This window comes from Haemorhous mexicanus, chromosome 21 (assembly GCF_027477595.1).
Source record: "Haemorhous mexicanus isolate bHaeMex1 chromosome 21, bHaeMex1.pri, whole genome shotgun sequence".
In the NCBI taxonomy this organism is placed as follows: Eukaryota; Metazoa; Chordata; class Aves; order Passeriformes; family Fringillidae; genus Haemorhous; species Haemorhous mexicanus.
Window position 1 is genome coordinate 3,320,242 of NC_082361.1, and position 15,915 is coordinate 3,336,156.

Consider the following 15,915-nt stretch of genomic DNA (forward strand, 5'->3'; position numbering starts at 1 on the left):
AAGTCTGTGCAAGTCTCTCCCACGCAGGGTGCCAGCAGAGCTCCTGTGCAGGGATTGAGCAACGTGGGGATGAGCCAGCAGCATCTCCCCAGCCCTCACACCCCTGCCCTCACCCTGCACCACTGCAGCCAGCTCCCCTAAGCCCACCCAAATGCATCCCAGGAAATGAAATTTCTCTCTGCTGCTGCCCAGAGGATTCCTCTGCACCGGGCAGGAGCAGGGGGCTGCTGCCTCCACACCAGGGTCCCTCCAGCCCCCGCCCAGCTCGCAGCAGAGGGATGTTCTCCCTTTCTTCTCTGTGAGGATTAGACACACTTCTTTTCTCGCATTGCTTTTCAAAAGAGAGCCTTTTTATCACTGCTGATCCCTGGGGGAAATCTTTCTCTCTTTCTCTCTCTCATGCTTTCATTGCTGGGACAGTGGGAAAGGAAGTTTTCCTTCATCTCAATCTCCGTGCTGACAGGCACAGGCACAGCGCAGCCCCCCGGGACCCTGGGTACCCCCAGCTCTGCCTGACCCCACCGGGGCTCCCTGGCAGCTCCCAGCACCACGGGCCCAAGAACACCCAGCACAAACCCTCTCAGAGCCATTTCAAAACCCACACTTGCAAAACCCTCATAAAAACCCCGGGCAGAACCCGCCAGCAAACCCAGCTCAGGGCAGCTACAGGTGCTCTGCCCTCGCCTACCTGCTCTCTCTCTGGAGGCTCCCATTACATTTCCCAGCACTTCTAAATGGATTTTTGTTTTTTTTCTTCCCTCTCCCTCCTCCCTCTTCCTGACTGCTGTGGAACAGATCGAGTTGAGGAGAGGAAACCAAAGCTGGGAGCTGGCAGGGGTTTAGGCACGCACGGCGCTTTTAATGGAGCGCTCGCATGAGGATGGGGAGAACATGCCCAAGTGTGCCTGGGATCACAGCTCCACACAGAAACAAGCAAAGCCAGCCATCCTTACCTGCTGTCAAAAGCACCCAAAAAGTGAACTCATGTTTTTTTCTACCCTCTGAGCTCTCTCTGTTGCTGAGATCAGGGCCCAGGCTGGTCACAGACAGGGCGTTTTTTCAATTATCGACCATGTTGCAATGTTTTCTCTTTTTATTTTTAGGAGGCCCTTTAAAACTATAGAGGAAATTATCCAAAAGAAGTTTCTTCAAACGGCCTGTCAGTTTGAGGAAGTGAAATTAAACCAGAAAAAAAGAGAAACCCCAGCCCTGAATCCTAATAAATCACACATCCACACACACACACAAAATTGGAGAACTCCGGGCATGCCTCCAAAGCCAAGGAAATGGATGATAAACAAAACAAACCTAGTTCTGCCCGGTAATCAAGGCTTCCACAGTGGGAATTTCTCACCCCGGAATCACTTCCACTGAGAAGGGCACAGCTGGTGGCACATGGGGAGCTCCCCACTCCCCCACCGAGCTGTGCCTGCAGGGACAGCCAGCGATGCCATCCCATGCTGAGCTGCTCTCCACAGACAAAAACCCTACACTGCATGAATTTCCCTCCATAAATCCCTCTGGAGCACGCCCTGGTGCTGTCCCCATGGAGAATGAGTTGACCACCCCATGACAGAGAGGTGGCTGCTTGGCTGTGCTGCTGTCACCAGCTGGGCTAGCAGTGGGGACCTGCTCAGGGCTCACAGACCCACCCAGAGCAAACAAGACTCACCTTGGAGGGGGGGGGAAAAGCTGCAAAACAAAAGCAAGGGACAGGGCAAATGGAAGAAGGATGAAGATGCTGAAATAAATCCCACCAGGCCCTCAGGTGTCTAAAGCAGGAGGCAAAATCAGAGTGTGGGACAGCAAAAATGGCAGTGCCAAGGCCCCTTTCAAGCTCCAGATGCAGCTTCCCATAGGTGAGGATGCTGCAGAGTGATGTCCATCCCTCCTCAGCCACGGGGTTCATCCTTTGAGGCCACCCAGCAGCAGGGAGAGCAGGGCAGGGACACTGCCTGTGTCCTGAGGAGCACAGCCCACTGACCCCAGAGCAGCCCCTACGTGCCCAAAGCAGCATTTTGGGAGACCACAAGAGCTGAGGCTCTGACAGCAGAACCAGTGGAGGGGTGGGGACATGCAGTGGTAACCCCAGGAGCAGCTGGCACAGTCCCCATGACCACCCTGGCACAGCCACCAGCGAGCCCTTGCTGCAGGGAGCTGAGCCCAGGTGGGCAGCCCATCCTCTGCTCCATTCCTTCTCTACCTTCCAGCAGAGGTTGCCACGAAAGAGTTAAAGCTTTCTGAGCTGGGCTCTAGAGGACTCCAGTTAAAAGTCCACCAGGCATTTTCCCATGGTGGACTTTACCCCGGCGCGCGGCCGCGATAACGCGCCCGGAGGTGCCAGCCTGAGAGGGACCAGCCACCAGCCCTGGCATAGCAGGGAGAGGTGGCACCAGGGTGGGAGACCCCTGAAAAAGCTGCACAGGACAGAAATCTGCAAACCAGCCCCAAGAGCAGCATTCTGGGGTTTGGCATCCTGAGGCTGCAGGGAGCGCTCCGGGAGCAGCGCTGTTATCCCACCTCACACGGGAATGATGTGCCTGCCCCCAAGGAGCCCATCCCAGCATGTCCAGCACAGACCAGGATCAAATTCCCACCCAGCAGAACCCAGAGATTTCTCTCCCCGTTCCTGAGGGCGAGGCAGAGACAAGTGGCACTGTTGTCCCTGCTGGAACAGCCACCTGGCTCTCCTCTCCAAGGTTGTCTGCAAATCCTCTCTCACCAGGACGGCACAGACCATTTTTTAAAAGCTGGGTGATGTAACCAACCCGTATTTATCATGCTGAAAACATCCCAAAGCTTCATCTCTTCCAGCTCCCAAGCACACAGTGTTCTCTTAATAAAATAATTGCAATGATGAATAGCTCCTTATAATGTTCTTCTTCTGCAGCTACTGACAGGGCCAAGAGCTGGGATGGAAAGTCCTTCTCCTCAATGAATCCTCAAGGTACATTCAGGATTTTACCTCCTCCAAGCAAAAAGGGCTGAAAAATTGGGGAAGTGCTGCCAGCGCTGTTCCAAGTCATCCCACCAGGCAGAGAACACCAAAATCCCTCTCCTCCAGCTCAGCCCCATCATTGTCTTAATAATAAAGTCAGCAAATCACTGCAGGTCAATCCCAGTCCTTGGTTAAGCTGACGCAATCTTGAAGCCACCTGATGAAATCAGGGCTGAGCTCCAGACCCTGCCACAGGCTCCACAAAAATCCACCCTGACAAAAGCTCCTCTGCCCAAAGGTCCACAGGACCCCAAAAACTAACACCAGGAGCTCATCTCCTGCACTTTGGAAATCAGGCTGTGGATTCAATCCTTCACTGCAAGTCCTCATGTGCCTGTGATTTCCACACTGACAATTACAGGGCAGCTCAATGCATTGGGGTTGGCTTTTTTTTTTTTTTTTTTTTTTTGTAGAGTCACTTCTACCTTATTCATTTGTAAAGGTGTTTTGAATTAGGAGTGCACTGGCTCTGCCTTCCCTTCCCACGCAAAGCTGGCTTTTACTCCCAGCCAGGGCCAGGCTCTCTGGGTGTTTTCCCAGAGCCTGTGCTCTCAAAGACTTAAAACTGAGCAGAGAGGTGGCAGAGAGGGACTTGGGACCTCATCCTGGCCTCGACTGCAGCTCGAGGGACTTCCCAGAGCCTGGGAGAACTGGCAGGACCGGCTGCTCCCACCCTGCAGGCACATCCCTACACCCAACTCCAGGCTCACCCCTTCCTACCCAGCACTCCTCCACCCCAATGTGTCCTGTCCTCCCTACAAAGGGCTGGTCTGGAGTCCCCAGATCTTGGGCAGGACTGGAGCATCTCTCTGCTCTCAGGGATGAGCCAGGATGAGCTTCACCCTCCGTGGCACTGCTTTCCAGGCTGCATCCTAAAGTTTGTCTGCTTGGGAAAGCCCTGAGCAGAGCTTTGGGGCTCCAACACCATTCCCAAGGTGCTGCTGGGATCCACCAAACTGTGCCCCCAGGGTGTGATGCTGCACCTTCCTGCACCTTCCAGCATCTGAGGGCAAATGCAACCGCTCCAAGAAAGAGATCTGGAGGATTCCTGGAGCAGCCCCACATCCCCTGCACTGCTCCAGGGTTTTGGGAAGGTTCCTTGAGAGGAGGAGCCTCCCTTTGTGTGCGTGGGTGGGGGCTCCAGATGGGCACCTTGCTGTTTGTTACCTGCCACCCAGGGCCTGCTGCAAGAAATCCCTGCCCTGCAACATTTCCTGCACACACCTAGAGGCTGTGAAACCTGGCCAGACGTGGTTTTCCTCCCCTGCCCAGCCTCAGCTGCCGTGGCTCAACACCAGGACAACCGGAGGAGCGCCCGGGTGCCCGCAGGGAGCGGCGCCCAGCGCCCCTCAGCCACCCCAGACAGAAAAATGCAGTGGGAAAAGAGAGAGCCCGAGCCCAACAGAGCCTGATGGCCTCTGATTTCCACAGAACAAACCTGCCCCACAGGTGAGGCACAAACCTGCCAGAAGGGAATTGCTGGTTTTCCCCCTCGGAGAGGAGGGTGACACTCCAAGGTAAAGCACCGGGGCACTGCTACCAAAACACAGCTCCAAACACTGCCAAAAACCCCTTAGCCAACAAAATCTGGGTCTCCCAGCCTTACAAGCAGGGGATTATTTGGGGTGACAGCATCAGTCACCCCAAATTGCCCTCTGGGGGTCCTGCTCCCAGCAAGTCCCAGCTCTAAACCGCTGTTTAAAGGCTCCACATTTGAACACCACAGGTACCCAGCTGGCCTGGGGCCAGGCTATCTCCAGCTGGGATCAGCTAAGCCTTCCTAAGTGCTTAAATAGGGGCCTGCAGGTAATCGTCCCAGGAGCCTTAACTCTTCCTGGAGCCCCTCTGAGGTCCCTGATGAGGAGCACAGTGTAGAAAACCAGCAAGGCTGGCAGTGGAGAGATGTGGATTTAGGGCAGCACAGGTCACACTGCATGCTGTCCTCTGAGCCCTATTCCTGACTGCAGCACTTCCCAGGATCTGCCTGGGCATCCTATAAATAAATCCCATGGCAGGGGCTGGGCAGAGCAGCCTGTAAAGCACAGGGCATTAACACCCAGGCTGGCACGGCTGGCTCACAGCGTGCCCGAGCAGCCAACCACAATTTGCTTAGGGGTGCAGAAAGTTTTGGTTTGCCCTGGCAGGAAGGGAGCCTGGGTGGCCTCTGTAGGTACAGGAAACCCCTTTCTATCACACACATCGCTCTGCTTCCTCTGGATTTCTTTAACCTTTCACTCTTGGCCTGATTTATGCTTTCACACTGATTTTTGCACGCCTGCATTTCCCTCCTCCTCCTCCTCCTCCTCGCCGCTCCGGTGCTGCGGAACCACACCAGCAAAAAAGCTGGCAGGGCTTTGGCATCCAGCTGCCCAGAGCCAGAATAATCCCTGCAGGGAAACCTCCTGCTCTGCCTCACTCCAGAGGAGCTGGGGTTTGGCAGGAGGAGGGGAAAATGCCGTGTGTCCTGTGTTGTGCTCCGGGGCTGAGCAGCCAGCACGCGGCTCCAGCCCACCCATGGGATCCACGGCGGGCTGCGTGTGATGGGCAGGCACTGGAGCAGCTAATCTGGGACCCCAGGGACACAGCCAAGGCAGAGATGGAGGTTCTGCTGCAGAGGAGCTGCCTGGTGAGCCCCAGGCTCCAGCACAGCCCAGGGCTGGTTTTTCCTTGCAGACAAGGAAAGGAATCCATGAGCAGCTCAGTCCTGAGCCCTCCGAAGCATCCAGGCACTACACAGCAGGCAGCACCCTGTCCACAAAGGGCATCCCTGGCACCACAAGCACGTGGAGCAGCGCCCAGCGATGCCATCAGAGGCAGGAGGGCATGAGGACAGCAGGGACACTGCCTTAACGTCACCTAAAGGGCCCCTTGGGTGGGAAGAGGAGCTGCTTGTTCCCAGTCTCCACGGGGATCCTGGCACAAAATGAGCAAAACATTGGACTGTGTTGGAAGCATCAGCTTCCTGGGAGGGGATGGGGAAGCTGAGGCCAACCACTCCAAGGCACTGTCTGAGCAGGGACAGCAGCTCAGAGCCCAGGGGAAAGGCTGGGCAGGAATCACAGCTGAAGTCAATTCTCCAGGTTCAAACTGGGAGCATTTTAATCCATTGAGTTGGATAAATTAAGTGTGGGAGCAGGTGGCCCTGGTGTCACCAGCCATCACCAGGGAGAAGGGGTGACAGAGCCAGTGCACCAAGGTGATGTTCCATCCCTGCTCTGGTGTCCTAAGCCCCACACAACAGCCTGCTCTACCTGAGCCTTACAGGGAAAAGGAGAAACTTCCAAAGTGAGAGCAAAGCAGGAAAGCATCTCTTCATTCCATTTCCATGGGACTGGAGAGGCCACCCTGAGAGCCACCAGCTCCCAGGGCTCCCTCAGCCTGGCACAGCCACCAAAAAGGAAATGAAGTCGCAAAGGTTATCGCTGTGGTGTTCGACTGAGCATAAAAACCCCGCTCTGGAAACAAAAACAAGGAAAGACAGGGAGGGGGGAGACAGGCAGGAATGCACAGCCCCAAAAAACAGGAGAGGGGGTGCAGGGGCTCACCCCACACCAACACACATCTCCATGGCAGGAGGGTTTCCCAGGAAAATAAATGCAAAGTCTGTTATAAAAGTTTATCAGCGAGGAAGAGCGAGCGTGCCTGACTACAGGATAGAGATGTCATTATTTTCATGCATCTGCCTTACCCAATTTTATTTAGTTGCTTTCTGCACCATTTCATGCTCATTCTGCTGCTGAGCTAGACAATTGCTTTATAACTCTAGGGTGCAATTTCACTGTCTGCGAGCCACACGCACGCACGCGGGGGCTGCGCCGGGATGGAGCGGGGAGCTGCACCTCCCTCCCTTCTCCCCACACCCCCAGGTTTGGAGAGGAGTTTTCTTCATACATTTGAGGGGGGAAAAAAATGAAATTAAAATGCTAAACCACTGTCTTTAATATATTCCAGGAGTGTGTGAGGGGAGCAGCCCCAGTGAGCAGCAGCTCCCCATTAAGGCTGAGCAGGATGAACTGGAGGGCAATCTGCTCTCTCACGCTACGTGAATGCTGAGAGACAGAGCCCAGCAGGCTGCAGGGCAGGAACGCTGTGAATCACGCTGGATTTTTATGATCAATTGAAAGTCACACTTGAACAAGTGCAGGTCAGCAGGGAGGGTTGGTCACGCAGGTGCAGAGCTCTGAGACAGCGGCTTTCAACTCGCTCGAGTCACCTGGTCCCTCACAGGCTGTGGGTACCATCCCTGGTACCCCTTTTTCCTGCCCAACCACTGAACTTCCCCCCCAGGGCTGCTGTGGGGTGTGAGGGGTCACCAGAAGCAGCCCCAACACTGATGGGATGCAGTGTGGGATCACGGATTTCCCCAGCACAGTGTGCTCCAGCATCCCCAGCACGACCTGGTGCCTGCTCCACACAGTCAGAGACCACAGCTCCTCCACACCAGGCAGAGCCACAGCTCCCCAGGCCTGATAAAATCACTCATCTCCCACAAATGGGGCAGAAAAAGAAGGGCTGGGGGCAGAAGGGGAGCCCAGTTTAGTCTGGTAAGGATGACCAGTACAGAATATCTCCAATATCCCTTTTCCAAGAGCCCCCACCTGCACACAGGTCTTTGGGAGCAGGGCAGGGAAGCTGCAGCAGTGGCAAACCACTCTCACCCACCCTTCACACCCCCAGGAGGAGCCAAACAGCTCCCCCAGCTCCATGTGAGGCTCTGCTCCTGCCTCTCTGATCCAATTCTTCCCCACCACCACTCACCATCCCTCGCTCAGCTCCCCATCCCAACCTTGCCACCTCCACGTCTCAGGGTGGATTTTGGCTGGAAGTTCACCCCCTCTCCTGCCACCTCCGTGTCTCAGGGTGGATTTTGGCTGGCAGCTCTCCCCTCCTGCCCTTCTCCTTCCTCTCTTGCCTCACCACTGCCATTGCCTCACTGCCACTCCGGAACGGGCACGTAGGAGACGCGCTGCCCACAACAAAATTGTCTCGCAGCAGCCCACAGAGTTCACAGCAAAGGGAGAAAAGAAAACAAAGAAAACAACTCTCCTCCAGCACTCACTTGTCAGCCAGAAATGGAAAAACAGTAATCAAATGTTTCTGCCTTCCCGCCCAGCTGAAAGGAGATGGGGCATCCCTCCCTCACCCGCTCCTGGCAGCACAAAGGATCTGCTCCAAGAGCTGGGGGGCTGTAAATCTCAGGAGGCTCCCTCAGCTCCCCCTCCCTGGATTCTTCTCTTTTTTTTTTCCCACGTCTGTAAAGCTGAAGAAAGCCAAAACTCCACAAAAGAGGAGCCCATGAAAAGTAACAACCAGCTGGGAATCCCATTACCATTTTATTGGTCCCCAATACCACCATGGCCCCTTTTATCTCCTGCCTCTGCAGCCATCCTGCAGCTGATGGGATCCAGGGAAAGGCTCAGCCAAGACCCAAACACACCACCAAGCTCCACTCGTGGCCCAGAAAACCAAGTCTTTGACCAAAAAATCAAATCCCCCAGGGTTTGGAAGAAGGAGCAATGACCACAGTGGGAGGAGGGACAGAAGGGGATGCCAGCCCTCTCCCTGAATCTTTAGGCTGTTCCTTCCTTGCCCTGTGCTTTGGGAGCACCTGGCTCGCCCACAAACCCCACCTGGGAGCTTTCCTTTGCTCCTGAGCCAAAAAGCAGCTTTGGGGGGGAGTGGGTTTGGAAGTTTTGGACCCTGCAAAGCCCAGGGGAGCTCGGTGGAGCTGCCATCCCAGCTGGATCAGCTCTTCAGGGCCAGCTCAGCTTCCACAACCACCCCACGCCCTCGCTGCGGGCCCCGTTCCCAGCTCAGACACTCCCCCGTGCCTCAGTTTCCCACCTGGATCTGCCTCATCTGGGCAGAAGAGGACTTTTGGAGGCAAGCTCCATCCCCTGCTGATGTGCAGAGGCAGGAGCTGGCACGGGCACAGCTGTGACCAGAATTACAGCCCCAAGGTGCAACCTTGGAACTTTTATTGTGGATCACAGGAAGAGAAAAGGGAAAGAGAGGGGAGGGGAAAAAAAGCCCAAGCATTTCGTGCTTACCAATGGTCTGTTTGAACAGGATTATTTTTTAACTCCACGTTAAACAAAATTTCAAAGGAGAGGAGCTGCATTTGGGCTTAATTTGAGCCCTTTCTTCCCTTTCTCACAAGGGAATTGTTCCCTGTCTATCTCAGAAAACACCCTCCATTTTGAAGAGCTCCCTCCCCTCTAAATAAAAACTCAGGTTGATTTCCTTGACTTTGCTTTGCTTTTTCTAAACCAAACCTTGTCAGAAAAGGCAAGTTCTCACAGCCAGTTTCCATCTCAACAATAGAGCATTTTCCCAGGCTAAATTGCTTCTGTCTGAAAAATCTTCTGGCAGTTTGAGCTGGCTGGCATGTGTGGGGATCCTTCTGTAGGGTTTTTTAAATCCTTATTTGCAATATTATTTCATCTGCTTCGCGCTGCCTTGATGTTGGAGCAGCCTTTGGAGAGACACAACTGCTCCTCCCTCCTCCTCCTCTGTCCTCCCTCCAGGCACACTCTTCCCTTTGAGGAGGAGGAGAGGGGAGAAATAAAATAAAAGACAAGCAAAGAGGAAAATGTCAGAAAGCTGCTTTTTGTGTGCGTGTCAAACGTTCAAAGTTATTCCAGACTCTAGTCTTTAAATGTAATAAAATACAGCAACTCCTGACAAAATCAATTAAAATAAAACCACCCAGGCTGCCTCCCCTATTGCTTTGTAGCTCGACTGACTCCAAGAGCCCACCTGGGCCTTTTAGGAAGCAATTAGGGAAGTGCTGGGATGGATCCCGTGCAGACTGAGCATCCCTCAAGTGCTGAGCATCCCTCAAGTGCTGAGCATCCCTCCACATTTCTGAGCATCCCTGACACTGCTGAGCATCCCTGACACTGCTGAGCATCCCTCCTGAGTGCCCAGCTCCTTCCACATCCCCTCTGAAATGCCCAGACCCCTCCACACCACAGGTCAGAGCGAGGAGAGCCCCAGTTCCTTCCCTCCCCACAAGAGATCAGAGCCAGAGGAGGATTAATTAGAGCCCAATTAGGCTGCCCAGCTCACAGGGAAGGTCCCTGCAGCACTTGGCCAGCAGGGCTTTGAGGGATCCCAGGCTTTGGCTCAGTGGAAGAGCCCAGCTGGGCCACAGGGACCCCTCAGTGTCCCCACACCATCACCACACCCCTGTTAAATCCCTTGCCAAGGGCCACCAGCTCTTGCTGTCTCACTGCTGGGTTATTTATAGCAGGAATGATTTGGGGATTTCAGGCAGCTGGGAGCCTCGGGGAATACTCTGAGCACAGACAATCCCCAGGAAAAGGCTCCAAGATGCTCACAGGAGCACAGAGCCCACAGACAAGGCAGGACCAAAGCACAGCCCAGAGCCCTGCAGCACCCACAGCTCCTCTGTTTGCTTCTTTCTTTAACCACCCTGCAAAAAACCCTAAAAAATCTAAAATTCAGCCCAGTGGCAGGGCTCTGGCATATGGCAATCCACCCATGCTCCCAGAAAACAATACTCAACAAAAAGGTTTTTAACCCATTTCTTAATAAATATTTATTTTTGCCTTGAAGATGTGGGTGGGACAAAGCCAGGGTGTATTTTCCAGTGAAATGTTTTGATTCCCCCCTTGTTGGTTTTTTTTTTCCCCCCCTCAACAGGAGCAAAATGCCAATAATAATATTTGCAATGAATAACTCAAATTCTGTGGCTTTCTCCCCCGCTCTCTTTTAAATAAATAAAATACCCAAAACTTGAGAAACACAAACGCTCCCTCCAACCCAGCAGGACAACGTGGAATAAACTCAGGGACGCTCTGAGGATTTATTTCACTGTCACAACCCAGAGCCTGGCAAATTCAAAAATTCCTTCCCAGCTTGTTTTGCATGTGTCAACGAGAGGCTGAACCCTACAAGAGAGACCAGTGCACAACCAGACTTCACCTCCTGCTCCTACCAAGCCCTGCTCCAGCCCCAGGGAGCCAGCCAGATGTGGGGCAGAGGATTCCTCCTTCCTCACTGGGATGCTCAGATGCTCCCCACATCTCTCAGCCCTCCTCCCTGCAGATTGTCACATCAGCTGTCAGTTTCTGAGGGTATCAAGAGCAGGACTGAGCATCCTGGTGAGGTCTCAACCCACACTGAGGTTTCCCCTGAGGAGCTCTCCAGGCTCATCCCAGCCACACACCCAGGGGATGCAGGATGAAGGTGCCTGATGGATGCTCACCAAGCAGCCCCAGCGCTGGGCTGTCCCAGCTGGACATGCAGGGGGTTGTTTTGCTGTTTTCCTCGGAAGTGCTGCTGCTCCAGCCCTGAGCACGGCACGGACAGTCCTCACCCCACATCCTGAGCAGCTGCAGCTGGCCCTGGCACGGCTGCAGGGTGGGGAGAGGGACACACAGAGGTTACAACCTGCTGGAGTGACCTCTGGAGGGAAGCCCTCAGACACCCATTAACTGTTTCTTCCCCCACAAAGCTGAGCCTGGAGGGAGAGCTCCTCGAGCTCACCATCCCTATTCTCCTCCCCAGAGACACCCAGGGAATGGGCAAAGGGGAAACAAAGCACTAAGAGGATTGCAAAAGGCAGAGAACAAGCAGCCACCTGAAGAACTGAGTCCTTGGTTTGCACATCAGTGCCCTGTGAAAGCCTGACCTCAGCCCAGGCACCCCACCACAGGTGATCCCCCCACCACGGATTTTTCTACATTTCCCTCCTCCCGTAGACCTGGCACAACCCAGAGGAACAAAAACTGGACAGCCCTGAGCAAGCTAAGCCTAGCAAAGGCAGGACTGTAACTGCAGATGGCTCTAAGGCAGCATCTGCTGGACCCTGAGGTGTTTCAAGCCCCAGCAGGGCTGCAGAGGTACCTGTGCCACAGCCCCTGTGCCAGGCTGCAGGTTGTCCTGGCACTGGGATGGCAGACAGGTGACAGCAGCCAGCCTGGGAGATGCCCAGGGACGTGCTGTTCTCATGGGGAGCCTCTGGCTGGCATCTGCCAGCAGCTCTCCAGAGAAGCAGGAAAATGAGATACTACTATTAAAAGTGCCCAGTGCTGGCCACACTTCCAGCCATGACATCAGCGGGGTTATCTAAGTCTAACCACGGGCAGGACTTGGCCAGGAACCACCAGGTTGGCCTTGCTGGGCCAAACTGAGCTGGGATTTTGATGGGGACACAGTAATGGAGTAGAATTTTGGCTGTGTTGCTGCTGTTCCCCAGCTCAGGCCTGCGCTGGTGTGCAGGGAAACAAACCCCACAAGCTGGGCTGGTTTGCTCCCCTGGATTTTTCCAGCCCCAGCTCCCAAAAATGACATGAGATAGGTTTGGTGAAACACCCCTGGACCCTGCAGAGCTGGGACCTGGTGGGGTTTGGACCATCCTGTCTCTAAAGAGGCCCCATGGCTGATCCAGCTCTGCTCTGGTTTCACTGGAAAGGTCTCAGCTCACGTTCCCCTCCATCCTACAAACTGCTCACAAGCTTTTAACACAACCTGCCTGCACTGCCCAGAGCAGGACCAAGACCTCCCCTCCAAAACCTGCAGCACCCACTGCCCTGGCAGGGATTTTTCCCAATAATCAGTGACCAAAGACCAGCACATAAAGTTTGGGAGTCTCTCCAGACAATCCCAGACCACACAGCCCAAACAGCTCCCACAGACTGATGGATTTTCTCCTGAGACAAGGATGAGAAGTTTTAACCACACCCAGCAGGGCTGTCCTGGGGGGCTGCCCTGTTTTCCCTGGGGATGCTCCTGATGTGCTGCACATTGTGTGGCACAGACACATTTCTAAATGAGCAGATAAATCAGTTGTTTTGCACTTGCACCAGTGTGAAAACCCTTCCCCAGGCCAGCAGTCACAGCCTCTCGCCCTCCTACCCCCCTCAAACCACCCTGACTAATAGCACAATGTATTTTTTAGCATTTACAGCCTCACAGGAGAGTTCAGGACTGACAGAAAACACGGTTAATGTACACAGAGGCCTGAGCCTGCCCGGATAACAGAGATTTGGATTGTCTTCCACAAAAGCATCCAAGGAAATGTGAATCCCCCAAACAGCCACCCCTAAGGTTAAACCATTCCAGTGAGGCAAGAGAGGCACCTTCTGCTGGGATGAGCTCCCAGAGCTGCACTGGACCCAGCCAAAAGGAGCTGCTTTGATTTGGAACCAGGGACACACTGCAGGTGAGATGCTTTTGGCCCCAGCAGCATCTCCCAGCCCAGACCACGAAGGGCACTGTGAAACTGGGATTTTGGGGATGCCACCTACAGCCCTGCCAGCCCACAGGGCCAGGGTGTCCCTGCCAAAGCCCCCAGACCACCACAGCCCTGGAAAGCCTCTCAGCGGGCTGGGCTTGCGGGGGAAACCTTGTGATGGTTGTATTTATTCTGCTCTTTGAAAAGAATAACTGAAATTGCAATTTGTCAACAAAACAAGCAAACAAAAAAAAAAAAAAAAACCCAAACACATTAAAGGAAAAAAAAAACAAGAGGAAGAAAGAATCAAAACACACCAGCGGCAGGCTGGAGAGGCTGAGCACAGATTTAAAGCCCAGAGAAGCCAGGAGGGACGGTCTGGCTGGCCATAGCCAGGCTGGGAGCCACCGGGCTGAGCGGGGACAGGAATGGCAGCACTCGCCCCTCTTCCCCCGAGCCCGGACTTGGCGCCAGGCCACTTCACTCAAACTTTTCTTCCCCCCACCCCGAGCACCGAGCTCTGCAATATCACTTCTCCTGGAAGCGAGACGCAGGAGGCATTCGCCCTTACAAGCCAGGACTTGACTCAGTCACCGAAACGATGGCAAACTCCGGCTGGAAATAGGTTTTAAAACGCAGCTAAAAGGGGGGGGGGGGGGGGGGGGGGGGGGGTAGAAAAAAATAAGAACAAAAAGGCAAGAGGGTCCCAACCTCGGCGGGTCTGGCAGCCGGCGATGCGAGCGGAGGGGCCGGGCGCTGCCTCCCCCTGCCCGGCTGCGCGCCCCGGATGCCGCGGGGAGAAAAAAAAAAAAAAAAAAAGGAGAAAAAGTCAAAAATTAAAGAAAGAAAATAAACCGAGGTGAAAGGCAAGAGAGGGAAGCGCAGGCTGCGCGCTGCCGAGCCCCGAGCAGAGCCGGCCCCGGGCGGGGAGGGGGCTCTGCCCGCTGCCGCTGCCCCGTTCCGAGCGCCGCTGGGGCCGCTGCCCGACCGGCCCGGCGGGGCTCGCTCCGGCCCAGCCCGGCCCGGCTCGGCTCGGCTCGGCTCGGCTCGGCTCCCCGGCCGGGGCCCGCCGTCCCTGGGGCTGCGCCACGAAAAAAAAAAAAAACAAACCAAAAAACAACAGCAAACCAGAAGAAAAATACCAAGTGGAAGGCAGGGGCCGGGGGCAGGGGCCGGGCCGGGCCGCCCGCCCCGCGCTGGCCGCGGCGCTCCCCGGGGAAGGGGCGAGCGCATCCCCCGCCCGCCGCCCCCCGGTGCGCGCTGCTGGAAGGGGCAGCGGAGCCGGGGGAGGGGGGAAGGCGGCAGGACAGGCGCTGATTTTATCGTCCCGAAGCACCCCCCACCCCCCGCGGTAGGAACGGAGAATCTCTCGGAACAGAACTCACCCAGCGGCAGGAAGTGTTTGGTGTCCATGGCTGGTGCTTAACTCATGCCAAGGGGCTCGGCGAGCGCGGCGGCGAAAACACACAGGCAGGGCGGGCGGAGGGGAGGGAAATCAGCGCGGGGGGAGAGGGGAGGAGGGGAGAAAAAAAAAACACCCACGGGGAGGAGGAGGAGGAGGAGGAGGAGGAGGGAGGAAGGGAGGAGGAGGCAGCGGGGAAGCTGCAGCCCCGCAGCGGCCCCGCAGCGGCGGCCCCGCGCAGCCGAGGCCGCGGAGTTGTGGCAAACTCCAACAATGTAACTCCGCCGGGCGCGCCCGGCTCCGCGCCGGGGCCCGCGCAGGGGGAGCCGAGCCGAGCCGAGCCGAGCCGAGCCGAGCTCCGAGCCGAGCCGAGCCGAGCCGAGCAGCGCCGCCCCGCGCCCGCCCCGCCGGCCCGCGGAGAGCGCTGCGCTGGTGGTTGGTGGTGTTGGATGGTTTTGTTTGGTTTTTTTTTTTTTTTGTTTTTTTTTTGGGGGGGGTTGTGTTGGGTTTTTTTATTCTTAAAGTGATGGGGGAAAAGGGAGGGAAATAGAGGGGGGAAGGAAAAAACAAGAGGGAGGAGAAAAAAAAAGAGGGGAAAAGAGGTGGCGAGAAGGGGGAATTAGAGATGGGGAGGAAGGGGGAAGATGAAGAGAGTGGGGAGAGGGGAAAGGAGAGGAAAACGAGAGAAGGAAAGAAGAGGGGAAATAGAAGGGAAAGAAGCGAAGGAAAAGGAGAGGAAAAAAGATGAGAAAGAGCAGGAAGGGAAAAGAGGTGAGGAAAGAAGAGGGAAAGAGAAAAAGGAGGGAAAAGAGGAAAAAAACAGAAGAGGTGCGTAGCGCTGCAGTGGCAGCCTGGGAGGGGGAGCAGAAGGGGTTCCCAGGGTGATGCTGAGCAATGCCAGCTGTGCCCAGCCCCGGAGCCCTGCCTGTCCCCGGGCTGTGTCACAGGGCGGGCAGCGCTCAGAGCACGATTTATTTCATTTCCCATCCGTGAGGCACAACAAATAACTCTCTGTGCGTGTGTGTGTGCGCGGCTCCTCGGCAAACTCTCACCTCCGGAGCACCGCCGGTACCACCCCAGCAGCACCGCTGGCCGCTTCCCAGAGCCCCGGCCCCCCTTCCCCGGCAGGCCTCCAGGTTTAATAAATGATACTCAGCCCTGTAAGAATGTGTATTAGCGGCTTGATGGACCAGAGCGACTCCACTATGCATGAAGCATATTAAACATCGTATCGACCCTCGCTCTCCAAGGCGGTAACATGCATAACAAACAGGCTGGGGCCACGCTGCAGCTGCTCACACACGCTGGGGA

The 15,915-nt window shown here is 55.4% G+C and overlaps 1 protein-coding gene across 1 annotated transcript in view; it reads right to left on the minus strand.

Annotated features, from left to right (window-relative positions):
• RXRA (retinoid X receptor alpha) overlaps positions 1–14,903 on the minus strand; it is a 106,419-nt gene extending 91,516 nt beyond the window's left edge. The window contains exon 1 of the mRNA XM_059864931.1: positions 14,588–14,903. Within this exon, the coding sequence (XP_059720914.1) occupies positions 14,588–14,615 (28 nt within the window). The 5' untranslated portion in view covers positions 14,616–14,903. The remainder of the gene's footprint in view (positions 1–14,587) is intronic.
• Between the last annotated feature and the right edge of the window lie 1,012 nt (positions 14,904–15,915).